Here is a 25,662-nt window from a genome sequence, read left to right on the forward strand (position 1 = left end):
ACTGCTTATTTGACTGGTATGGTACCAGTTTACTGACTTGTACTGCTCGTCGCTCGATATCATTGAATAATAATAATTGAATACAGACTAGTACCTAGTTATATGATTTGGTAATGGTCCTTGATTGGTCCGCTAAATATTGGTTGGATCAAGGATTAAAATCTCAGTCTGATATCGAGATCAGTCGGTGGTCCAGTATGGTACTGGTACATGTTAGTAAATTGATAGTACTAGGGCCGGATCAAAGAGAGAGAGGTGGTGGCAGTGATGTGTATTAGAGTAAGAGAAGACAATGACATGGATGAGGAGGTCGCAGCAACATTGAGAGGCAGAGAGGAGGCGGCGGCAACAGTGATCATAAAGGAAGAGGAGGTAAAGGATCAGAAGGTGGATGAGGGAGAGAGAGGTGGATAAGACATCTGCATATCAACAATTTGGAAAAGTTTTCCAGGACAACATCTAGTATCGAGCTGTAAACCTACAACCTGATGGTTTGCTTATCATCTGGCTAGTCTGGTATAGTGAGCTTACTAAGCAGTAAACTCGGTTTTGGACTGGACCTAGCAAAATTGTTCTGTCCTTGTACTGTTGGTTATTGATTGAAATGGCGGAAACTTTAAACAATGGTCAGTACATACTAGTCCAATCGATATTTAAAACCCATGATTTAAGGATTTTTCACCTTTGAAATGAACTATATCAAAGTTTCTCAAAAGATGTGGCTATTGGACACTTGGCATTATTGTAAAGGTTACTCCATATCAAATTGGGTGGCTAGGGTTTCAGTTATAGAACAGTCTTTTTGCTGGTAGTGCTAGTGCTATGCACACTGACCGTTTCCAGATCTTGCATTGGTTGGGGCTTTGTGAACTGGGCCACCTATGTCATCCAGTAAATGAATCCTTGACTGAAGCTTTTTCACTTTCCAAATGAAATACAACTATCCAAGTCTCTGGGAGCCTTGGCACTACCGGTATTCGAATCCTTGACTGAAGCTTGTTTACTTTCCAAATGAAATATAACCATCCAAGTCTCTGCGATCCTGGACATTATCATGTGGTTGTTCCATTTGAACTTGGGTGGTGGTCAAAGTTCAAATTATACAGAAAAGACTTCTTTGCTTGGAGTAGATCTGTGTATACTGATCCTCCTGAGCATCACATTGGTGAGAGCCTCATGCAGAAGGCCACCTTTTCTTTTTTAAGGCCATAAAGAAGCATGCTTTTGAACTTTCTATGATTGGTAGCTTTGATATTAGTAAAAGATTACTACTTTAAATATCATACAATGTCCTTAGCAGGTGATTGATTAACAAAATATACAATTAACTGCCTCCCACCCCTGCCCTCATACCCCTCACACAATTTTGTTTTTGTACTTTTGCCGGATTTTAAGTTTGGTCAAGTTACCATCTCTTCAGTTCTCCAACTTTTAATGTTCTTATAATATTTATAATTTATATTTCTTGTAATTTTCTTTCTATTTATACATAATGATGGAGTAATAAATGCTTTCAAGCAATTTGCATTTTGGTTTCAGTGGTTTACTGTACAAGGTTGGATAATGTTTATTGGTATTTGTTGACTGCAGGACTCTCCAGATGCTGTCAAACTTCTGTCTGTCTTAATTGAAATTTTTGGATCTGTAGTAATATTGTCTAACTTTGTTAGCCCAAAGGACGAAGTTCGCGTTGAAGTCAACGTGGAGCATTTTCTGCAGACATTTAACAGTGACCTCATTCCTTGGTGTTTACAAGGAAACAGTAATTCCAGCAGTTTGAAACTTGACCTGCTGCTTGACTTAATTCAAGATGAGTGTTTCTCTAAACAATGGTGCTCAATCATTAATCATTCCATAAAACAATATGAAATGTCAGACAATTCCAGTCATATTGAGGTGCTAGCTATGCTCATTGAGAAGGTGAGAGAAAGAATAAGGACCAAGACGTTAGTCAATTTACAAAGTAGTGGCTTCTTCCCGGAGCGTTGGCGGCATAATTTGCTTGACTCTGTTGCAATAACTATTGCCCACCATTCTCCTGTGAGAAGTTGTCATGCTCAATTTCTGTGGTAATTTTCTGTTGATTCTCCACTTACATTTATTGAAGAACTCATCACAGAGTATTTGATGGTACTGATATATATGATGTCCTAAAGTGGTCTATGCAGTTCACACACACATTTGTGGCTAGATACAAGGCTAATAGTTAAATAGTCAAACAAAAAAGTCAATACTATAGATTGGCTATGTTCCAATTAAGAATTTGTAGTATGGGGATTGATAACTGTACCTGTTTAAGGATCTACTTTAAATGGTAAATGATATGGAGTGGGTAATGGTCTAGAGATCATGGCAATGTGTGATAGTATGATAACAATAATAGCACTTGTAAAAACGTTAATAGAGAAGGGAACCTGGTGTAATATTTGTGGCTGCATAGTCTAGATGTATGGCATGTTCTGCTTATCGATGGTGTTATGCAGTGGCATTTACCACCACATATCTAATAGTAGCACATAATGGAATGTCTGAAACTCTGAATGAACCACATTTTGGAGCATTAGTTACGTAAGCCCCTGTGTTGACGATAGGACACATTCCTACATCAGTAAATTCTATTCACTAGAGATATTTTGTCTTATATTCCTTCATTCTATGGACACTATTAAAGTGCATTCTTTATCAGCAGTTATGCTTTATTTCTGCATTTTGATTGGATTTAGAAAACATTCTTGATCTGGTTTGAGTGTTTGCTGTATTCCTGTGAAGTCAGTGGTACAAGGTTTTAGTTGGCTGAAAGCGATGTTTATGGGATTGTAGCTGATTTGCTTTGAGATCATAGTAATACAAGTGTACTCATAGGTCTGGTTAAATCAATTAGATTATTCATGCGTATGGAGATAATAATCAGTTTTTCTTATAAGTATTATTTGAACTTCATGCACCTTATCAATTGTGCAATAGTGAGCAAACCAGTAGGATGTATATCAGATTTTAGATCTACACTATCAAGCTTCTCAAAAGAAACTGTCCAAAGAATGTGAGCATTCTGAGTTCCTAAATTAGTAGGGTCAAAGATAAGTGAATTAGCAGCTCATAATGTCATCAATAGATGACAGTGTGCAGTTTGCAGTGATGTAACCTGTCATTGTTGACTAATATGCACATTAGTAAAGGAGGGAGAGAGAACTCTGGTTACATGTTGTTTCCTTTTATCACATTCACTTGTATGATGATAAGCTTGCTTCCTGAATAATTATATCATGCAGTGCGGTACTTGGAGGCTCTGTTGAAGATGATCAAGTGTGTTTTCTATCTGAAGAAGCATGTACTATTGTATGGGAGGAGATTCTGAAAAACTTGGCATCATTCCTTACCTCATTTTCATTTTGTTGGGCAGAGTTTGCTTGCTCTTTGTTTCAATGTTCTGAGTCTAAGGATTTACTGAAATTGCAAGAGCCATCTTTCTCAACGAGGTTTGCAATGGCCCAATTTGCTTTTGAAGTTCTCAAGGGTAGCATCTATTGTTTGAATATAATTGATAAGAATTGCAGTTTGGTTTCTTCTATTTTAGCAGCATTATTCATTGTTGATTGGCAATATAGTATCACATCTCAGGTTTGCCAGGATGATAGTTCAGAGGGTTTGAAAAATACCACTGATATTGATGTCTCAGTCTGTGCAGCACAAAATGTTATTAGCAATGATTCCAAGGAGCAGGATGATGCCATGTTAAATTTGGGAAGAAAAATACATGCTCTTCGCCATACTATAAGTAGTTCTTTCTGGAAAAGCTTGAGTGCAGATACTCGATCAAGGTTGGGAAACATTATAGTACAGACTGTAAGGTTTGTGCTACTTGACACGGATGATTTAGTTGCTCCTGAAATATCTCATTCATGTTGCGAATGGATGCTGGATATTTTAGAAATAATATGCCATAACAAAGAAGAGTTGCAAATTTTGTTGGATCAATTGTTGTCTGAGGGGAAATCTTGGCCATTGTGGGTCAAACCATTCATCCGCCGTGGCAGCATATTGGCAACCTTCCAAGAGGCAACTTCCACAGGCATTAATGTAAGGAACATTGAAAGCTATTATAGGCTACATTTTTTTAGTTGATCTGTCTTTTGCTTGCTGGGAAACAGTAATTGCATATGTAAGCCTGCATAATATTTATTGTCCTGTTATACCCTTGAGAAAGCTGGATTTGGGCATGCATTCTTGTCAGAGGAACATATTCTAGAATTTGATGCTTCAACATATGCATATATGCCCCTGAAAGTTCTTTGTTAGGATCTTTTCTTTGTGATGATTACATGTGATGTCAGTGTCCATATGAAATTTTATGTGGTGGCATTCATCTTATTGCAGCATCGTGCATCTGTCATTCTTTTATGACCTAGGATTTAAACTTTTTTTCTTTTGCCAGAGTGATGTTATTATTTATTTCGTTAGGTACCACAAAAATCTATCTGTAAAGAAAATATGATTGTTGTAATACAGAGGCTAATTGTATATCATGGTCCATTGAAAATGAGTTCAACTTATGTGGAATGTCAGCCTGTTATTACAGGAAGTAAGACAAGTTCCAAGATTGCTATTTGCTTGCCCTTTGTTCTGAAAAAATAAATGCAAATTGAGCTCGAGTCACACTTAGTGTGACTGCATAATTATGTTGGAAACATACAATTTATGAGGAATCATCCAACGTTATAAGGAAGCTTGTCATGGATAATGCATTGCAACAGAAAATGACAGCAATATATTAGGACATGGATAACCATACTTACTGTTTATATATCTGTGTTTTTAGATGTATCAGATGTATGTGTATATTACAGAGCATAAATGGCTGGTTTGTGGTTTTTCAAAAGCAAGGTTTTAAATACCTGTCCAATACTGGTATCTTATGAAATCGCTGCTGCAGCAATACACTAGATGGTATATCAGCCGGCACTGCTTGGTATGGTTAATAGAATAGCAGAAGATAATAATGAATGCTTCTTGGTTGGACCGGTTAATGCATACTGGTTGATCCATATTTAAAACCTCACTTTGATGCAAGGTTCGCAATACCGTACCGTACCGGTATTTCGATCTGGGCTCGGTACCGGTACGGTACGGTGTACTGAGTGGTACACCCAGGTGTACCGAGCACTGTAGCACTGCTACAGTGCGGACCGGTACCGGGCGGTCCGCGTACCGCTGGCCTGTCGGACCGGTATGTACCGCCCGTACCGGGTGATACGATTCGGTATGACAGACACTGTTTTGATGTATATTAGAACTTTCTAGATTCTTGACAAGTTGGCATGACTTTGATGACACCAAGAACTTCCTGGTAACATAGTACTTATTAGTTTTCAATAAATTTTATCTGGTCAATTTTCAGTATTTGAACATCTCTGATGTTTGTATAAATTGTATCATCTTGTAAAAATATCTTCGAAACATGCTAAAATCCCAAATCCATTTTCTGGAGGATATGTTTTCTCTACATTACTCGGTAATATATATGTGCATTAAATTTGTTGTGTTTCTTGGAGCATGATAAGCTAAACAAATTGCAGATGAACACAATAGAACAGTTATGAATCTCCATAATGTGCTTCGAGGATAGGAGGTGATGATCTTTTGGTTCGAAGCAAAGTCTAAGTACAGATAATAGCTATAAATGATGGGAGTGGTCAAAAGGAGTGAATCTCTGTTTTTAAGTAGTTTTCATATTTTCTTTTGCTTTTCTCTGTTTGGACTAAATTTGTTTAAAACTCTCGTGATACTTGGGGCACTGTTAAATATGAGGTAGACTTATCCTTCCATTAAAACAAGTACCGGTACTGAAGTTCATTCTTTTGGTTGGAATAGATGCTCATTGCTTTTTGGTTGTTCTTTTGGTTGTTAGGAAGTGCTTAGCCATTTTTATCCCATGTGATTAACATGCTAATTATCTTTGTTGAATCAATATTTTGGTTTTTAGCAGTGAATTTTTGCACTTGAACAAATGCTTTCTTGATGGATTATGCGTTCCTTTACTGTGAGTCCTAAGTATCATCTTTATAAGTCATTGTTTAATATCCTTATTTATAGAAATGCACATCCATGCTTTTATTAGCACTTATCAATCAGTTTCTTTTTGTCAATGCTATTTAAGATCTTCTTAGTAATATTATTTTGCCACATTCTTTTGATGACCTAATCATACAGTACCCATTATTAACTCAATGTGTTGACTGGACTGATGCAGGAACACAGTAATTATAGATTTGTTGCTTTTGTTGACAAGCTTATTGCAAGGCTTGGAGTCAACATAGTAATTGCTGGTTTTACAGAGACTTGTACTTCAGTAGCATCACCAGACACTGAGATTGTTTCATCCTTCCCATCTCCTTACAAACGGGAGTGGCTTGCTGCTGAAATGCTTTGCTCATGGGATTGGAAAGAGAGCAGTGTTACAGAGTCATTCCTACCATTGCTGAACAAATATGCAAAAACTGAAGCATCTATACCTGAAGCAAATGTTACATCTTCTATCATCAATATGTTGCTTGACGGAACCATTATGCATGGCAGTTATGATCAATGGATATCTTTTGATTCATGGAAGGTTCCACATAATGACTCTGAGAAAATTAATGATCCATTTTTGCGTGGCCTAGTTTCCATGCTCTCTTCTATGTTTGTCGATGAAAAGGTTGGGGGAAATTTTGCAGCTATTGTATTATTTGAACAACTAGTGGACAGACTTTTCATGGACACCTCCATAGATCAGTCATGTCTCAGAGTTCTTCCTTTTGTTATAAGTATTACTATTCAATCATTGCTAGAAAGCTCGGAATCTACTGATGCAATTGCAAATATTTCACTATCATCTACAGAAGACAATTTAGTGAGGACATATATCATAAGTTGGCTTGAAAAATCTCTTTCTTTTCCATCTTTATGCTTGGGAAAAACAGAACAAAGTAAGTGCATGTTGTTCTTTCTGTTAAGCTGTTTATTAAAGACAATTAAGCACTATTCATATCATGGTGTAACTGTTGAGACTTTATTGCAGATGTTGGTGAATGGATCCAAGTTGTCATATCTTGTTTTCCTCTAAGGACAACATTGGAAACTGGAAATTCTATTGTTGACTTGCTGAGGCATGCCAGCAATAATGAGTCATCTTTGCTTCTGAGTTTATTCAGAAAGCAGCTGTACTGCTATGATGCTTCTGCAGCCATTGATCAGATATCTCCTATTTCTTCCTCTAGTGGAGATTTAGTTTCTTCATTGTTGGTGCAGATTCATCACGCAAAGCTAACAGCAGTTTCAGTTGGGTATTGTTGGCAGGAATTTGTTGAAGATGACTGGAATTATGTGTTGGATAAATCACATAGGTGGATTGAATTGTCTGTTCTGTTGATGGAGGAAATAGCAGAGAGCATAGATGATGCAATAGTCCATTATACAACTACTGATGACTTGGAACATACTGCAAAGAAACTTGAACTATCAGTTCAGGCTTATGATTCATTGATAATAAGTATATCCACAACTGCTTTGGTTATATTCCGTCTTGTCTCACAGCTTGAAGAACACAAAACAGACAGTACCAATGCTTTGCACCTGTTAAGACTAGGAAAGTGGGCAGACATGAAAGATCGAATTATGGCAAGTATCTTGAGGTTGTTTTTTGCAACTGGTGCTACGGAGGCTATTGCAATGTCGTGCAATGAGGTGTTTTCAACTATTGTAGCTTCAAGTAGACTTCCTTATTCATATTTTTGGGGTCTAGTTGCCTCATTTGTTAGTAACTCTCCTAAACATGTGAAAAGTGCAGCAGCAGAGTCAATGGAACTTTGGGGTCTTAGCAAGGGTTCCATCAATGCGTTGTATGCTATTCTTTTCTCATCGAGACCAATTTCATATCTACAGTTTGCCGCTTACAGTTTACTTTCATCTGAGCCTATGTGTCATCTTTCACTTGCTAAAGAAAGTAGTCTAGAAGGAGAAGGTAATTTGTTTGTGGAGTCAGACCTCTCATCAAATGTTGAATTATCTACAGAAGGAATTTTCTCTTTTAGAGATGAGTTATCCTCTCTGATCCAAAAACCAAGTGCCGAGCTTCTAAAAATGGACTTGTTATCACAAGATAGGGTAATGTTGTGTTATTTATCTTCTATGTTTATCATCATCTTGCTGTTATGCATTGAAAGCAGCTTTGTCTTGTGTCAATTTGCAGGTAAATCTCTTTATTGCCTGGGCTTTACTGCTTTCATGTCTAAATTCATTTCCATCTTCTTCCAAAGCTAGGGAAAAAATTGTCCAACACATACAGGACTCTATTAGTCCAATGATATTAGACTGCATTTTCCAACACATTCCTTTGAAGATTGGTGCAAGTAATCTAAAGAAGAAGGAACTTGAGCTAGTAGTTGAAGCTTCTAAAGCTGCCAATGCTGCTAAGCATTCGATTACAACATGCTCGTTGACATTATATGTACAGTCACTTTGGCCTGTTGGAAATGAGACAGTGGCTTCACTTGCTGGTTCAATATATGGAATGATGATTCATCGTCTTCCTTCTTATGTGCGCAATTGGTTTTCTAGCTTACGTGACCGTTCTCTGTTAACTGTGATCGAGTCCTTTACTAAAGCTTGGTGCAGTCCTCCTCTCCTTTTGAATGAATTCTCCCAGGTAATTTTGTTCGTCAAAAAGTTTGTTGCGCTTTGTTTTTTATTCATCTAAGCACATAGTTCAATTAAATTGTCCTTTAAGGAGAAAGGCTCCAAGCTGGAAACAAACTCTCATATTGTTCAAAGGTAACACAGATTGGGTTTTAAGGGTTGAGGAAATTTCTGAACCAAGTTGTAAGACTTGATTATTCTTTTTTGCTTCTGTTTTTCATTCATCTAAAGACTTACTTTAAGTATATTTTTGGATGGGATTAATGTGGAGAAAATCCCCAAGCTGGAAATGAATTGAGAATGCTCAAAGGTAACACAAGTTAGGTTTTTAGGGAACTTATGAACCAAGTTGTGGTTTCTTGAAGTTTTCTTCCCTTGAAAAAGAGAAGCCCCTATTAGGAGTCACTTCTGCAAATTGAATAGTTGATTTAACAAATTTTTTAAATTAAAAGAATGTCTGATCTGTATATAAAAATGAGAGAGAGAGGAGGGGAGGGGAGGGGGTTTATTCAAAGTTTCTTTAATTACGAAGGATATAAGCTGATGAGTTGTCCTACGAACTTTCGGGAATATGATAATTTAAGAAAGAATAAGATTTTACATGTATTTTCAGGATCAATTTTGTTTTATGTATCAAAGATCAACCATGGAAATTGTTTCTTTATTTAGTTATGAAGAAATATATAGAGAAAAAATTTGCATATGATTTTTATTCAACTCAGAAAAGTTTATGATAGAGTTTAAAGAGATATTGTGATGTGTTTTTGAAAGGAAAGAAGTGTCCAGTAATTGTATCAATGTAATAAAAGATGTGTATTACGTATTATTGGTGTTACTGTTTGGCAGATGTTAATTTTAGTGAATTACCCTCATTAAAAATAACAATCGAAACCAAGTTCATTTTTTATCTGCCTTATGCCACATTAATTTAAGAGTTGATCCATCTGCCGTTGATAAATTAAGAACTCAAATGTACTGAGCTTTGACAAATTTGGACAGATTTTGATTAGTAAAGGTCACCAAGCAAGTAAGTGTTGGTGAAATATGTAAAGTCTGATATTTGCACTTTTAGGATGAATCAACGACACTTCCCTTTTTTTTCATGGTCAAAATATTTATGTACCCACAAGCAAGGATTTTAATTTTGAATGATACTGCCCATATTGGGTGATACATACCGGTCCGTTAGTAGACCGGTACGCGGACAGCCCACTACCGGACGGTATCAACCTGGCTATGGCGAGGGAGAAGGCGCTCGAGGAAGAGGGAGAATCGGGAGAACCACGATGCTTCCTGATCTAGTGTCGCCTTCCCTCAATGATCCCGATCCAGGAGGTAACGGAGAGGTGGGGCTCGGCTTCTTCGCCGCATTCTTCGCCGAAGGCCAGAGACATCTGCAGCCTTCAACGTCTTCGTTGAACGCCGCAGATGAGGAGAAGACCACGTTCTTCTCCTTGTTTGACGCAACGAGGAGAAGAAAAAGAGGCGACGTCGTCGAGGCAACGAACGCCTCCTATATATATATATATATCGAGTGGTACACCTTGGCGTATTGCTCGGTACGCTCATACCGTATCATACCGAGCAAAGCTCAATACATCGGTACGATATAAAATTACGAATCTTGGCCACAAGTACTACCCACTGATAACCCCATTACTGAAACTTGGGAAATCATTACTGTTTGGAATGGTTAATGCATCCTGAATGTAAGAAGAAGTAATTTCTTTTTAGTTTCTATTGTCATTCAAAATATGCATTTATATTTCTGTTATGTATGGGTACAAATGATAAGTATGCTTCTCTTTGCTGAGAAAGCAACCCTGACCAAAATTTTCTTCTTCATAGACAGTCCTAGTGTTAAAAAATGCAGTAGCTAGCTTTAAACTGCTGTTACTTGAGAACTTCGCTAACATTACACCTCGTGAACTTTCTTTTGGTTGGTGCAGGTAAAAGCAACTGTCTTTGCAGATGAGAACTTTTCAGTTAGTGTAAATAGGTCAGCATCTGAGATAATTGCTACTTATAAAAAAGAAGAGACAGGGATGGATCTTGTAATTCGCCTTCCGAGTTCTTACCCCTTGCGCCCAGTGGATGTAGAGTGCACAAGAAGTCTGGGTATTAGTGAAGTAAGACAACGAAAGTGGCTGTTGTCATTGACAGCATTCATTCGTAATCAGGTCACGCACTATCCAGCTTTGTGCTTAGTTTTTATGTTCTTTATTTTATGTTCTATTATATTTAGTTATAACCTTATATTGTTTTCTTTCTATTGCCCATGTTCATTTGGCTATGATTAGGTTGGATCATAAAATACTTAGCTTGGTTTTTAGGTTATGTTTATTTGGCTTTAAAATACATTAAATGAATTAACCTTAAATTTGTTCATACTATTAAAAATATATACCAGTAGATTGAAGTCACATTTGTTTTAATTAAGTATTATTTACGCCCTTCATACTTTGTTTAACCTTCCATAGTTGGGTTTGTGGCTTCTGATCCAATGTCAAGTACAGGAAATTGGTGACGATTATATAGGTGGATTTTTGTACTTGACCTACGGTGCATCAAAAACTAATAGCAGACCTCTTTCCATGTAATTTGATCCCATGGTTGCCCCTTTCCTCAAACCTAACAGGGCCTTGGTGGTTGCTAGTTTCTATTGGCTTTTATAAACAATGTTAAGCATGGAATTGAGTTTAGATGGTGCTACATTTTTATTTCATATGAATCGATTAATAATTGAAAGCAAATTCCACTATCAATTCAGACACTGCACCCAGTTAAGAATAATAAAATTGTTGTGCTATCTGTGACAGATATTTTTACGTTTTCGTTGTTACTTTGGTTTAACTGTTCCCTGGTATAAGTTGTAATGCTTGTTGATATCGTTTCATTCTTGTAAACAGTTTTAAACTTCTTATTCAGTTGTCTTGAATTGTAATTAGCAGCGACCCATCTAAGCCTTGCGTCATTAAGTTAGTGTTTGAACCAGTGGACCTATTGCTCTGAATCACGTTTTATTAAAACATAAATTACGACTATGCAAAATTATGAAAGTAACGTATAACATATAATTAAAATTAAATATTAAGAATTATGGCTTTAACAAGATAGATAATAGCAACTTAGGGCTTGCTTCCAAGGTCTCCAGACCCTTTTAGATTTATTCTATTCTTTTGTTAACATTCTAGAGGATAGAAATTTCTTTATGCAATGATTGTAACAAATAGATAAACAAGAGTTTTCAGTCTTTATAGGGACATTAGTAATCAACCGAGTCTGGTTGGATCAACTGGTTCTTTCGGACTAGAAAACTGTCCAATCAGACCCAGCTCAATTTGGATTTTTGACATAATTGAGAGTGAAACCAGACTGACCAAGGGTCCTATTCCTGGTTTTCCAATTTGACCAGCTGTGATGAAATATGTGCATCCTCTTCTTTTAAAATGTATATGGTATCATAAAGTCTTTTTTTTCTGCATGCAGAATGGTGCAATAGCCGAGGCAATTCTAATTTGGAAAAGCGATTTTGACAAAGAGTTCCTTGGTGTTGAGGAATGCCCTATCTGTTACAGCATAATCCACACCACAAATCACAGTCTTCCTCGGCTTGCTTGCAAGACTTGCAAGCACAAGTTTCACTCTGCTTGCCTTTACAAGTGGTTCTCAACTTCTCATAAATCAACTTGCCCATTGTGCCAGTCTCCTTTCTGATCTATGTTGCTTCAGTTATTGTATATACTTTGGTATACGGTTCTAAATCATATGGATGAGTTTTGTCCGGGGAGATGTACCATACTGTAGCAGCCTTCAGAATCATTTGAAGATGCAGCCGGTCATGGAATTTCTTAAAGCAACAACCGGACTCTCAAGAGAATAGGTAAAATTTTGCCTGTGACCTGAACTCTACGCCAGGTTTTGCAGTTTCCATTTCCTTGGGTTAAAGTCCGGTTTACTATTTACAATTTCTTTTATTTTTGTTTAGTTTTAATTAAATGTAAATTTAGAATATTCAAGCATGCAGAAACCTAACATGAAAAAGACCAAAAAAAAGAGAAAAGAATGGTACATTTATCATGTACGATTGATAACATTGGAAGTATGATCTCAACGTTGGCCTTGTTGTTTCTCAATTTGATATTGATAACATCTGCCTTTGTATGATCTGAATCGAGACTTTGTTTTTATGTTCTTGCTGAGATAATCTTGTGCAAGGTTGTAGAAGCCTGTCTAATGTTTGGCCTGCCCCTGATTTAGCTGCTCTTATTTATGGTTTTACTGCAGATCCAATTACTAATCTCAAGCAAACAATCTATTCAGGAGACAATGCTGCAGCAGCAGCAAAAACTCTCGCTGCCCGTGCCCCGCTTCTTGAAGTTGGGAGTTCTTCATCGAGCCCCCTCGGAAGATCACAATCATATCAGTCACATCACGGTCATCGTTGGTATTTGCATTGATGGCAACTGAGAGCATCCTTCTCTGGACCATCCACAAAACTTGAATTCTCACTAATCTGCTTCACCAACTTGGTTGTATTTGATCGACAGCAATTTGTTCGGATCATCCTGGGTAAGGAGAATAAAATTTTCCATACTCGTTATGATTAATGATATGTGGCTTGTTAGCAGTCATATGTTCAACTTGGATGAATCAGGTTGAAATGTATACATCTCTCTCCCCAAAACCCTCGTCCAAACAATTTTATCTTCACAGTTCAGGTGCTAGTTAGTTCTGAATCAAGTTACTTAAAGAGATCAAGTATGAATTGTGGTGTTGATATCATTGGTATTTTAGTGTCCTAATTTAGGAAAAAAAAAGAATATTTTTTATTAATTATCATTTTTGCCCTTGGCCATTGTCTCCTTTGTCTTGCATCGTTGCCTTACATTGCCTCTACACGACCCTCGCGCTTGTTTGTGGCCCTTGCATGAGGAAGGAGTGTGAGGGTTGTCGTTGTCTTTGTGGATCTTATCAACCCTTGTTGGACTCGCCCTTGTGTGTGCGAAGGTCACCGTGGTTCTAGCAACAGCCAGGTCAAGTTGTGGGTGGTGGTGACGATGGTGGGCTCTCATGCAAGTGTTGCAATTGATAACAATAGCTTTTAGTGCTCTCTCCTTAAGGTCATGGGCGATAGGTCACGGGCGATGAATGTAGGGTCGGGTCAACGAGGTTAGCAAAAGTTGCGGTGGCCCTTGCGTAAGGGTTGTGAGCATTAGTGAGCAAAAGCGATAATGGGTCCAGAGATGTTTCGTGAAAAATTTTCATAGCTAGAGGTTTATTTTGAAAATTCACTCATATATATATATATATATGTATTATAATGTAAACTGATTAAGCTATATAGTTTTATGAGTGATGTGGTCTCTCACACGTAAATAGATCAATGGTAGTGATCTGTTATCGAGCCTTACAATTCAGCTTAAATAGAGTTGATGCTAATAGGCGAAAAAATATTTGAAGAAATAAGATGGATTATATACATCGAATAAGCTTGAGTGCATAAAGAACCAAGTCAGGATCGATATTAACAATCCTGCAATTTCATATTGTCGTCCAATCTAAAGTTGACCAAGATCCCACTATTTTGCATCTCAACATCAATCTACCCGATTTTTGAGCATGAACTAGAGTCAATATTCATATAATTTCCTAATCAATGTATTAAACCATATATAATTGACTCAAGAAATTTTTTTCCCCAACTTTAAAACACTTCAAGTGATCTACATTTTTCAATTTTCTTGAGGAAAACATAGAGGAAAATAAACTTCCACTGATTTGGGTAGAAAAAAATGCCATACACCTTCATGTCCTGCAGCTGATAACCAAAGTGAGGTGGATTCGACTAAAATTGGGTTTGAAGGCGTATCTGAATCTGATACCTTGTGGGATATCAACAGCTTAATTGGATCTGAGGTAGGAGATTAAGGTCAATTTTCCGGTTATTAAACTGCTAACTAACGATCACCCACCCAACCATTTGCTTATTTTTCTTGACCAAATAAATAAATGTGTGCCATACATAATATCAGCAACCGTGAGATTGATTTGATTCTCCTGTATGATCCGATCGTATTATACATATGTCAATACACATGCTTCTATTATCCCTCTGTCCACAGTTTCAACAATGATCAGCTAAATCTCATATCAAATTGCCTCTTCCAAGTGACAAAAAAGATAATAATTTGATAGAACTGAGGCTAAGCTTCTTAGCACAATGTTGTGCTCCTTCACACCTGTTGCTTAGCTGTTCAAATATAAAAACACCTGATCTCCAATTAGTTTGTGAAAGCTCCATTTCTCCTATACTTATTCCAGCTTAAAAGCTAAGCAGGTGTGAAGCTGCATCATTCCAGCTTAAGGACTTGATTAATAGTTGAGTTCTTTTTATTATACTGCGATGAGCAGGAAGGTTCATATCATTTTGTCAAGGCATTTAGTAACATTATCTTCAGATATGGTCATACCGTGCCAGATACCACAATCTCTTATGCCTGTCATGATCCACCACCTCATCATCTCTCCTGTTCCGCCTGCTTCAAACCTCCAAGTCCTCGTGTACTTCGAGCCGTCCTCGATCCCCTTCCACCACAATGTAAGGAGTTGGAGAGCCTTACTGCTTTCAAGTCGCCTGCACTGCACAGTGCAGACAGGCTTTTGATTGTAGCTGGTGATGCTTACTTTCAAGCAATTGGATCTCTCGAGTTTTGTATGAATAAAATGGTGCGATTCTCTTGGCTTTAGCTACAAGTACGATTGGCGTGCTACAAGCCCTAGATTCTGAAGCGAAGCTCAGCTCACTGAAGCAAGCTGTCAAAATGAGGTTGTGTTGATAAAGTAATGGGAATGAGGAAGATGACAATCAAAGGCCTCATGGCAAATTGTTCCCAGTGGCCAATGGAAGGCGGCATAGGGAGTGAGTGGGCTACATGTTTGAGTTGACAAGCCCTGGGAGTTTGCACAAGTGTGAAAAATCAAATGCTAGGTCTTGTCCTCTATGCATAGCCTTGTACCGATGTATATAATATATTCAATCACTTTGATCAAGCCACCTTTTGTGTTTATCGCTTCTTAACTCACCGTCCAAAGCAATGACAGCTCCACAAAGGCCTCTCAGTTTCCGAGCTTGGCTCCTGACACTTTTTCACAGCTTCAGCAGTACCTTTTCCGGTGGATGATGAGTTCATAGTGACTCTGTCCCATTAATTTTTGTGTGTGTTTAACCCAATGAAGATGAGAATTTACGATTAGTTTAACGTAAATTTGAATCATGACGATGGTGAGAATAATGACATGTGCAGTAAATATAGTTGAAATTGCATAGTGAGGTGTCACTTTGCTAGAGTTGTTATTTGTGATCTTAAGTGGGGCAATTGAATTGGGTTGGTTCCAAAGTGCCTTTCATTGCTTTCTTCCTTTGGTTTTTAATCTACACATTTCACTCCCTATGCAGTAAAATTCGATGGGCTTTTTCTCCCTTACAACCACAATGATATGAACACAGATCTTATTTTCTCTATACCAACTTCTTTTATTCTCCTATTATGTGTATTCTTTGTTTCTCGAAACCTTCAATGGGGTTCTGCTCTCACTGAACAAACAGAAGCATATCACTGTAAATATTAGTCAACTCATGAGGTGTTGTAACGATGAGTAAAATAATCTTGAAGAATGAAGAAGTGGATGACTCGATATGTTAGCAGAAGCAACTGATCAGAAGAAATTAAGAAACATGGAGCGTTGCATTCACCTGCAGAACAACTGCATTGGAGATAATGTGAGCAGACTACAAGCAGGAATTCAAACAATTCAAGAATATGCTTGCATTGCAATGTTTGTTCTAACAGTGTTGGGAGCTTTCGATTTCTTGCCAGAGAAAGAAAGAGAGATGCACAAAAGAACAAAGAAACGATGTGGTGGTGGCTTTGGCTCAGCGCCGTACCACCTACAACCCAATGAGATTTCTTGAGGTGGTGACTCCTCCATCCACCACGAGGTTGTGGCCGCTCACATATCTAGACTCATCACTGGCGAGGTACAAGGCTGCCTCGGCTATGTCCCTGGCCGTCAAGGTTGCACCCTTGAGATTGGCCAGCCCCCTCACCAGCTCCTCCGTCTTCTCCACCTCCTCCTCCGTCGGCGGTGGCACGAACTCGATGCCGTCCTCGCCGTCGTCCTCGTCCCTCCAGGCGTTCACCAACATCTGCGTGGCGACGCCGAAGGGCGAGATGCAGTTGACCCGGATGCCGTGCGCGCCCAGCTCGCAGGCGGCGTTCTTGGTGAGCCCGACGATGGCGTGCTTGGAGGCGGTGTAGGCGTGGGGGCCGAGGCCTCCCATGACTCCGGCCACGCTGGCCACGGAGATGATGCAGCCGGCGTGGCGGGGCAACATGGCGCGCGCCGCGTGCTTCATTCCCAGCGCCGTCCCCCGGACGTTGACGCGCATCACGCCGTCGAACTCGTCCGCGTCCAGCGCCGCGATGCTCTTGCTCCGCCGCGTCTGCCGGCCCAGCACCCCCGCGTTGTTGCACAGCACGTCGAGGCGGCCGTGCCGGGCGACCGTGCTGCTCACCAGCTGCTCGACGTCGGCCTCCTCCCTCACGTCGCAGTGCATGAAGCTCACCGAGGGGCCGAGCAACGCGGCCAGCGACTCGCCCGCCACGTCCTCCATGTCGGCGATCACGACCTTCGCCCCGTGTCGCGCGAAGACCCTCACGGTGGCTTCTCCGATGCCCCTGGCGCCGCCTGTCACGATCGCCACCTTCCCTTCGAGCCTATTTAATGTCAACAACAACACACATGGATCGTCTCAGGCTTCTCTACTACCAGAACATTACTAGAGGTAATGTAGTGTATGTGTGTCTCTGAGAGAGAGAGAGAGTCTACCTTTTGTGCAAAAGAGTACCAGCTTCCCAAGGAAGAACATGCATCCCTTGATGGGATTTCTCAGTCATCACTTCAGCAGCAGGCATTCTGATCACAGAGAGAGAGAGAGAGAGAGAGAGAGAGAGAGAGAGAGAGAGCAAATGTTGAACAAGATAGATAGATAGAGAGAGAGAGAGAGATGTATATATATAGGGGGAAGTGAGGGTGTTTGTTGATAAGCTTCGTAAGGGAGGGGGGGGGGGGGGGGCGGGGAAGAGGGTTTAGGTGAAGGCCTTCTTCCTTCTTAGAAAGTTCCCATCCACCCTTTTCTGACACTTTGAACCTCATGCGCATGCGGATCTCGACTTTGACAACCATGTCGGAATGAATGAAGAGTCTCTAAAAGATTCAACGGAATCAATTTGTTTGGCCACTTTTGCTCATTGATTTCACCTTCCTGCATTCCTTCTTCTGGAATGACAACCTCCCTCGGATCGATTGTTTGGTATGAGGATTAATTGAACTGCTGCACATCAACACCAAACACTTGTTATCTTGTGTTTGTACTGAGACAATTAGTTTCCCCCTCCTCCATATTTTCCGGCAAAAGAGAAGTGATGCTTAGCCCTCTGAGAGTGGCGTATAGGTCACACTACCAGCAAGCAGTCAGCTTTGCAGAGCATAGCAAGGGGAGGATAACAAGGTCAGTCATGTGCAGAAACCAATAAACTAATGCGAGCTTCGTACTACCAGGCAACACTGTTTGTGTCTTCAGAGAGTGGAGCTGGAGATGTCATTAATGTGTGCAAGTTGCACCACACCTCAGAACAGTAGATGTTTGTATCTTCAGAGAGTGGAGCTGCAGATGTCATTCAATTGGCTCTTTACTCCAGTCATATGTGCAAGCTGCTCCCACACCTCAGAAGAGGGTGAACACTGAACACAAATCCTTCATTGCTGCTTAAACATCCCATCTCAATTTGATTTTGCTGCGATCAGCTCTTGCGTGCTCTTCTCAATCTTTGAGCACGCATTCCATCTTCTTTCTTCAGTTGTCCAGCTTTTAGATCTGAGCGTGGAGAGAATGATGTTTGTTGCGGCATCATGAATGAGATCTATGCAAGGCTTAGTGGTTGTCTCAGCATCAGCTAATCTATACTGGATTTCCTGCACTCGGCATCATGCTGAATAATCTCTACCAAATTTGAACATCCTCGACATGCACAACAATCATACCCATCTCAATGGATCTGTAAACAGAACAAAAAGATCTATAGCATGAATCCCTTCTTACAGCAAATTGGCTTTCAGTACCATTTTGTGCCATGTGTGTTCCTAGATAGTATTCATTGGGTGATCTATTCCTAGTTTGTTCCATTAGATTTCATGCTAAACACAATGATATCAGCCAGAATAAGCTACACCAGAAATTATATATATATATATATATAGTATTAGCTTGTTAAAAGAAAATATAACACAGAGGTAAACCAGAAGCAAAAACAAGCAAAAAGAATGAGAACCTCTAATTTTTATACTTCAGTAAGAAAATTATTGGGATTGGCTGTTGAAAATGTTCAGTTATAGGAAAACTTGGAGGACAAGTTTCCTCAGGTGTTAGGGCCTTAATTCCCATAAAAGTTATATCAGTCTTACCATTTCTTTTTGTATTCAACAAAGGTAATGTCTCATCAATCAAACATTGGTCACTGTTTAATCTTAGGTTTGCTTTACTGTTACTATATTATTTGGCTCTTCAGTAGTCATGCCTCCCTCCACTGACAACCAAGCTTGGTGGTGATGCACCATTAAAAGATACAAGTTTGGCATCTCCTCTTCTGGAACAAAAGAGAGATGCGAAGCTGGAAGTTTGTAGCCTATCTCACATAGTAGTTGAGACACGTATACGAAAGCAACTCCAAAGCATTCAGAAGAAGCTGAAAAGTCGTGCAGGATGCTTCTTCCTTGCGGTTGTTTGACATCCTCGCGGACTCTGACTTTTCCATTGCTGACCGAAGAAGATTTTTTGACACCACCTACTTCGAACCTAATACGGTGGATTAACCTTCCAAGTCAGTAGATTTGGAAAAGTTAGTCTCATCTTGTGATCCATCACAAATTGTTTTTTTTTCTTTTTGCCATTCTAATGTGTGTTCAACTGTCTATCACCTCCACCAATGATGAATCTGACATGTGGATTCTGCATCAGGTTCGAATAAAATGACACATTATATTATGTTACCATCATCCTAATTATTATATTACTTTCAAATAAAAATGATATAGTTTCAACACTATAAAAAAATTTTCTCCTTTAGAGTAGCTATTTAAAGGTATGATTTGAGTTAGAGTGTCAAAAGATGATCCTATTAAATTTATCTTTGATACCCTCTCTTACGATCTCGACAAATTCATCTTGATAAACTATCGCTCGAGTCATTTTCGTAATGAAGATTAAGATTATTGAATTAGAAAGTTCCATTACATATTTGATAGTTCCATAAATCAAAATAACATGAATGAAAGATGAGTAGGGAATGAAGAAACACAAAATAAGAAAAATAAAACCCCACAAGTTTCTCGAATAAAAAAAAAAGATACCATCTATTCAACAAATCCTATGCGTATTGGGAGCAGTAGCAGGGAATGGTCCCTGACATCGATACGTGTATATATAGTCTGATACACAATCTCATTAGAAAAGGCTATTTTCATTTTATTAATCATGAACGACATTATAAAATATGACATGTGATGAAGCACACATTTATGCATGCACAAAAAATATGCTTTATGGATCACAACACCCCCCAAATCTGGACCGTCATCTGCCGATGGCACAACCGGTGGTTGATACATACTATTCCATGACGAGGCTGGTGGAACATCATATAGATTTGGCTTTCCAAATCTTTTTATTGCACAATATGATCCATTAGAATTCTCATAAGACATTATCAAGAACGAATCTTGGTATGACATACCAGCAAGATTGAGATCATGATTCGATATTTGAGTCTTAAGAACAAATACAAATTGATCTCGTATCGAGGAGAGCCTCATGAACTAAGAGTGTCATCAAAGATATGACACTACTTGATACATTATAAGCAACTTTGTTTTCTTTAAATTCTTTTTTATGTTCTTGAGGATGAAGATGATAAATATGCTGACATTGTTATTGGCACAATGCTACCAGCAACCAAAACTTACACTCTCACCTGTCATCACCCAAAAATATTATTGCACAACATCATTTCAAGACAAACACAAACAATATTACCCCATTCTGATGTCAACTCTGTGACTGAAATATAGATTATAATTTGGCTGGCCTTATTTGCTAAAACACAGACAGAGAAATAGGGTTGCAATCACTTGTAATCGAATCAAAAGATATGATTTAGCTAGACGACTTTAGCTTCAATTAGGCTTCAATAACTTGACACCTTCAAATCCAAGCTTAATCGATCATATTGAAGCTTTATTTAGGCTTCAATTATATTGTTGTACATGTTCAACAGTAACAAGTAGATCACCTGATTTGTTTCTCTATGAAGTAGACACACATCAAGTTATTGCTCGAGGATGGGCAATCTCCAAGAACAGATTGGAGATGCCAAAACCAATCACTTCTCCCATCATTCAAAATAATTGAAGTTGGAGGATCAGTTTCACAAGTAATTGACTGATCTCATGATGTGCAGCACACAGAAATTCATTACAAATGGCAGAAACCTCAGCTGTCAATATAGAATCATACACCCTTGAAGTATCATGTTTGCTAATACAAAATCCATCAAAATCGAGTTTCTACAGACAAGGAGGTAATTCATTCTGTAGCTGAGAGGGAAGCAAATGCTCATTTGATGCACTGTTATCTTCAGGAGCAATATCGTACATGAAGTAATATTGAGCTCCACAGTTTTCATTTCCAATAGAGTAGATCATTGAAAGATCACCTCTATGTTCGGAACTTACACAGAAGTGTGGCTGATGTTACAAAGCCAATAGAAACAAGCATGAGCATGAGTAGCTTAACTTGAAGACCAACACAAGCACACGGACATAATGCAAGAAAAAATGGCAAGTTACACTAACAAGATTCATGATTAATAAATACCAACCAAAAAATCGAGCTGATGTGAACATTGTGGAAAATCCTTACCGAGGCATCTCTCTTATTGAGGATACATTGGCCAGGTCAGAGAAATAAAAAAAAAGGAATCTTTCCAGTCTTTTCAACAACCATTCATGATAACATAAATTTTCTCTAATGAACATATAACTTCCAACATATCTAGTGCACAATTTCAGGAGCATCTTGCATCCCCATTCCTTCGTTCTGTGTCTTGAGCAAGTCCAGTTTCTTATAGCATTTGGCAGCATCCAAGAGTATGGTCAGATCATTGAAAAATGCTTGGCTTAGACAAATCGGAATCGAGTTTCATGCAGCCCCACTCTCCATCACAACATGCAAAGCACTACTTAATCTTTGATAGACAATGCTAATGACACTATCAGGAGTAACTGAGAACACTGATCACTGAGACTGAAGAAACAATGACTGTAGAATTTTGTTGCAATTAACATCATAAATTCTTACACTTACGATACAAATTTGAAGTGACCAAACAATCTCTTACAGTGTTGATCCCTGTCTAAGAACACCATAAGATAAAGCTAAACTGAAAAGGAAATCTGAAAACAAAAAAGCCTAACTAATAATGAGTTTATATTACTGAATATCTTACTGAATGAACCACGATTAACTAAAAATGAATTTATATTATTCATTGATGAAATTCACATTTAGCAATGTTTTCTTATTGAGATGGGGGAGAAAGGGAGGGATAGAGAGAGAGAGAGAGAGAGAGAGAGAGAGAGAGAGAGTAGTTACTTATTAAACAAACACAGTAGACATGGCAAACGACAAACATATGCAAAAATTTCATAGAGGTAAAAAGCAAAAAGTAACCTGAGAATACTTTCCACATTGCATGAATAAACTAGAAACACTGGAAAACTTTAGTTCATGCAGAAAATGAGAATAAAATCAATCATTGTATATGACTGAAAATAGACATGTAGAAGCATCAGACATATTATTGAAAAATTGTTAAAAGAAAGCAAGAAAGTGCAAATAAAAAACAACAGATATAATCTAGATGAATATTCAATGGAATTTATACTTGATTTTCAATGAACACAAATGTCAAAATGTAGTAAATAACTTTCACAAGAACAATTCCATAATTAAGATTGGACACCATATACTTCGTTAGATACTCCCATATGAAGAAAGGCAGGTCCTTGGCAAACAATGAATACATAAACTATCTGATTTAACTTTAAAGTTATCTTGGATAAAGTATTGCACTTCAGGATAAATTTAACATGATACTTTGAAAATTTGTCTAGAAAAGCATAACACTTGCATGATAACCTAGATTACCACAGGTTAAAATTTGAGCAAACAAGATAGAGAAGAAGAAATTTCAAGGGAGAAAAAGTTCACAACAAGGATAAGCTAACTTCTTGAAATGATTTACTAACAAAGGATGTTCTGATTTGGCCTGACGTCTGTAAACTGTCATGTCTAGTATTCCAAATCGTTAGCAAGCAATTAAAGGCACATTCCCTCAACAGCTGGATTTTATCAAATCATAAGGATGAAGGTACCTCAATGAACATATATACAGTGAACTTACAATCACTATAATTCCCCTCATCGCGGTTGAATTTTATCAAATGGGTGAATAACAATTTAGCATTGCATAAGAACTGAACAAGCACTCATGGTCAAAATTTATAGGACCCATGGTCAAAAGTGCCAACCATTTGCACGCCAATAGCTCTGTGAATTAGCATTGAGACGTGCATTTTTTACTTTCAAAAAGAGTCTGTATGCAGTCTCTATTTTATTCATCTCCAATAGTTTGTTGTTTAGTTTACTATAAACTATTCTACCAAGGCAAAAACCTTTGTGCAGTGATTCCTCCACAACCAGAACAGCATTGTCAACCTGCCCTATATTGCAGAGTACATTGACTATATACTCATAAACTTCCTTATCAGAAGCAAAACCATTGTCTTGCATCTCCTCCCAGATTTTCAGCACCATTCCAGATTTACCAAACCTTGAAAGCCTCATAAGCAAAAGCTTGTATGCTTTCAAAGACAGCATACATCCTGCTTTCCTACTCTTTTTATAAAGAAGCATAGCAGCATGGGGAGGTCCAAAGCTACAAAGAGGCTCAATAAAACATGTAATCATCCCAGTCCTGGGCAAAATTCCTTGACCTAACATCTCATCGAACAGTTCAAGTGCATCAGCCACTCTTCTAACTTTGAGGAATGCACCAATCAATTTGGTATAAGTATCGATGTTTGGCAAACACTCGCTTTGTGTCATACCTTTATAGTACTCAATGCATCTGTCAAAGTCTCCAATTGATATGAAGTTAGAGATCATCGCATTGTATGTCATAGTATCTCGAGCACAGCCCCTCTCCTCCAACTTCTCGAAAATATCCACAGCATCATCGATCTGGCCAGCTCGTCCTAATGCTTCTATGATGTAGCTAAACGTAACACTATCAGGGCTCAAACCATCGGTCATCATCATCATCATCCAATAATGCTCTACCTTGTCAAGCCTACCGAACTTCGCCCACCCACCAATAATCTCATTATATGTTGCATTATCAAAAGGAATTTCTCCTTTAGTAGTGTTGAATACAGAATTTGCAACCTTGACATGAGACCTTCGACACAGGCACCGCAAAAGTATATTGAGAGACTCCAAATTACACTTGGCTCCAATCTCCTCCAACTCCCTGAACAACTGAACTGCTTTAGAAACTTGGCGAGCCCTAAGATAACTGTCCATCAGAATCTCCACGGTCTCTGCGTTGGGTTGGACACCAGCATTCTTCATTCTAAGCAAGATTTCTTCCACAAAATCGAAGAACTTCCTCCGGCCAAGCGCCTTCAACATCACGTTATACGTTTCAACGCAAGGTGTCACCTTTGGCTGTTGCATTGCCCAATCGAAGAAGGAGACCATCGCCTCTCCGCTCCAACTTCCCCTGTTCAGTACATCGGCGAAGATCTTCTCCGTCAGGTCGACGCCGACGGTGGAGAGCGCGGACTCCACGGCGGATCTTCCCCGCAGCTTCTGAAGAAAGACCCCGCGGAGCTTCTCATCAGGCGTGAGGATTCGATCTCGAAGGCTAATCAAAGCCGATTCTTGAGCTGGTTTCTCAGTAAAAAGGCGGGCTTTCGGAGGTTCAGGATCGATAGAGAGGAGCTCCGATAGCTGTTCGAGGACGAATCGCTCGGAAAGGCTAGTGTTCGATTCAATAGGATCGGAAGAGCCTTCGCAAAGATCAACGGAGAGGAATCGAAGAAGACTAGCGAAGGACAAGGCGGAGAGTTGGCATCGGCTTCTTTGGAGAGGGCGAAGGAACCCTAGAATTCGAAGAATCGCCATTACCAGATTTCGAGTCTCAGGCAACTAAAGCGGGGACGTTGGATGATCCTGTCCGTCCACGTGTCGGAATCATATAAGACAGATACGTACAAATTGGACTTCAATTTCGCGCATCGTAGTTTCTTCTATATATTAAAAATTGACAAAATTGGATCCTAAGAGTTATAAAAGTATAATAATTAATTTTATTTTTTATTTTCTAACGTCATCGATTGTATTAACCAAAGAAACAACGCATATCATTAATTAAATAATAAAAGAATTTACTCATTTTGTAAATAGTTGAATTATTAATTAAATGATAAAAGAAAGGGGCGATTGGCTGATTTCTTCCCGCGAATTGGTCTCTCTCACTCTCATTGCAATGGTGCTGAGTAATTTTTGGTTTGGGGATTGATCACGAACGAACGAACAACAAAGCAGCAGCAGCAGCAGCAGCAATGAATAAATACACTGATATGGGATCGCAACAGTGGCATTCATCTGAAACCTTTAAATGAACATCAATTTATCCGAACAATAATTATTCTCAGCAGAACAACGATTCATATGCAACTTGCTGCATTCATCTGAACAACATTTCCAAGCAGGAAAGCTTTAAATGAAAAATAAACAAACAGTAA

At 38.7% G+C, this 25,662-nt stretch overlaps 3 protein-coding genes across 7 annotated transcripts in view; 1 reads left to right on the plus strand and 2 right to left on the minus strand.

The window, feature by feature from the left end:
* Positions 1-13,455, plus strand: part of LOC135593321 (E3 ubiquitin-protein ligase listerin-like) — a 35,311-nt gene extending 21,856 nt beyond the window's left edge. For 4 of the 5 annotated variants that reach the window (XM_065083281.1, XM_065083284.1, XM_065083283.1 and 1 more), the window contains 8 exons: positions 1,591-2,069; positions 3,270-4,077; positions 6,248-6,965; positions 7,058-8,142; positions 8,228-8,683; positions 10,623-10,853; positions 12,163-12,556; positions 12,961-13,455. In XM_065083281.1, coding sequence (XP_064939353.1) covers positions 1,591-2,069; positions 3,270-4,077; positions 6,248-6,965; positions 7,058-8,142; positions 8,228-8,683; positions 10,623-10,853; positions 12,163-12,390 — 4,005 coding nt within the window. In that variant the 3' untranslated portion in view covers positions 12,391-12,556; positions 12,961-13,455. The remainder of the gene's footprint in view (positions 1-1,590; positions 2,070-3,269; positions 4,078-6,247; positions 6,966-7,057; positions 8,143-8,227; positions 8,684-10,622; positions 10,854-12,162; positions 12,557-12,960) is intronic. The other variant, XM_065083282.1, reaches the window with a different exon arrangement.
* A 3,023-nt stretch (positions 13,456-16,478) lies between these two features.
* On the minus strand, positions 16,479-17,725 carry LOC135593323 (sex determination protein tasselseed-2-like). Its single transcript, XM_065083287.1, has 2 exons — positions 17,566-17,725; positions 16,479-17,453 (listed from the first exon to the last, which is right to left on the minus strand). The coding sequence occupies exons 1-2, from the start codon at positions 17,649-17,651 to the stop codon at positions 16,625-16,627; spliced, it is 915 nt and encodes a 304-aa protein (XP_064939359.1). The 5' UTR covers positions 17,652-17,725; the 3' UTR covers positions 16,479-16,624.
* A 5,532-nt stretch (positions 17,726-23,257) lies between these two features.
* Positions 23,258-25,047, minus strand: LOC135593322 (putative pentatricopeptide repeat-containing protein At5g43820). The gene has a single exon (XM_065083286.1). It carries the CDS (start codon positions 25,037-25,039, stop codon positions 23,369-23,371), a length of 1,671 nt encoding a protein of 556 aa, XP_064939358.1. The 5' UTR covers positions 25,040-25,047; the 3' UTR covers positions 23,258-23,368.
* Positions 25,048-25,662: the final 615 nt, after the last annotated feature.

This window comes from Musa acuminata, chromosome BXJ1-9 (assembly GCF_036884655.1).
Source record: "Musa acuminata AAA Group cultivar baxijiao chromosome BXJ1-9, Cavendish_Baxijiao_AAA, whole genome shotgun sequence".
In the NCBI taxonomy this organism is placed as follows: domain Eukaryota; kingdom Viridiplantae; phylum Streptophyta; class Magnoliopsida; order Zingiberales; family Musaceae; genus Musa; species Musa acuminata.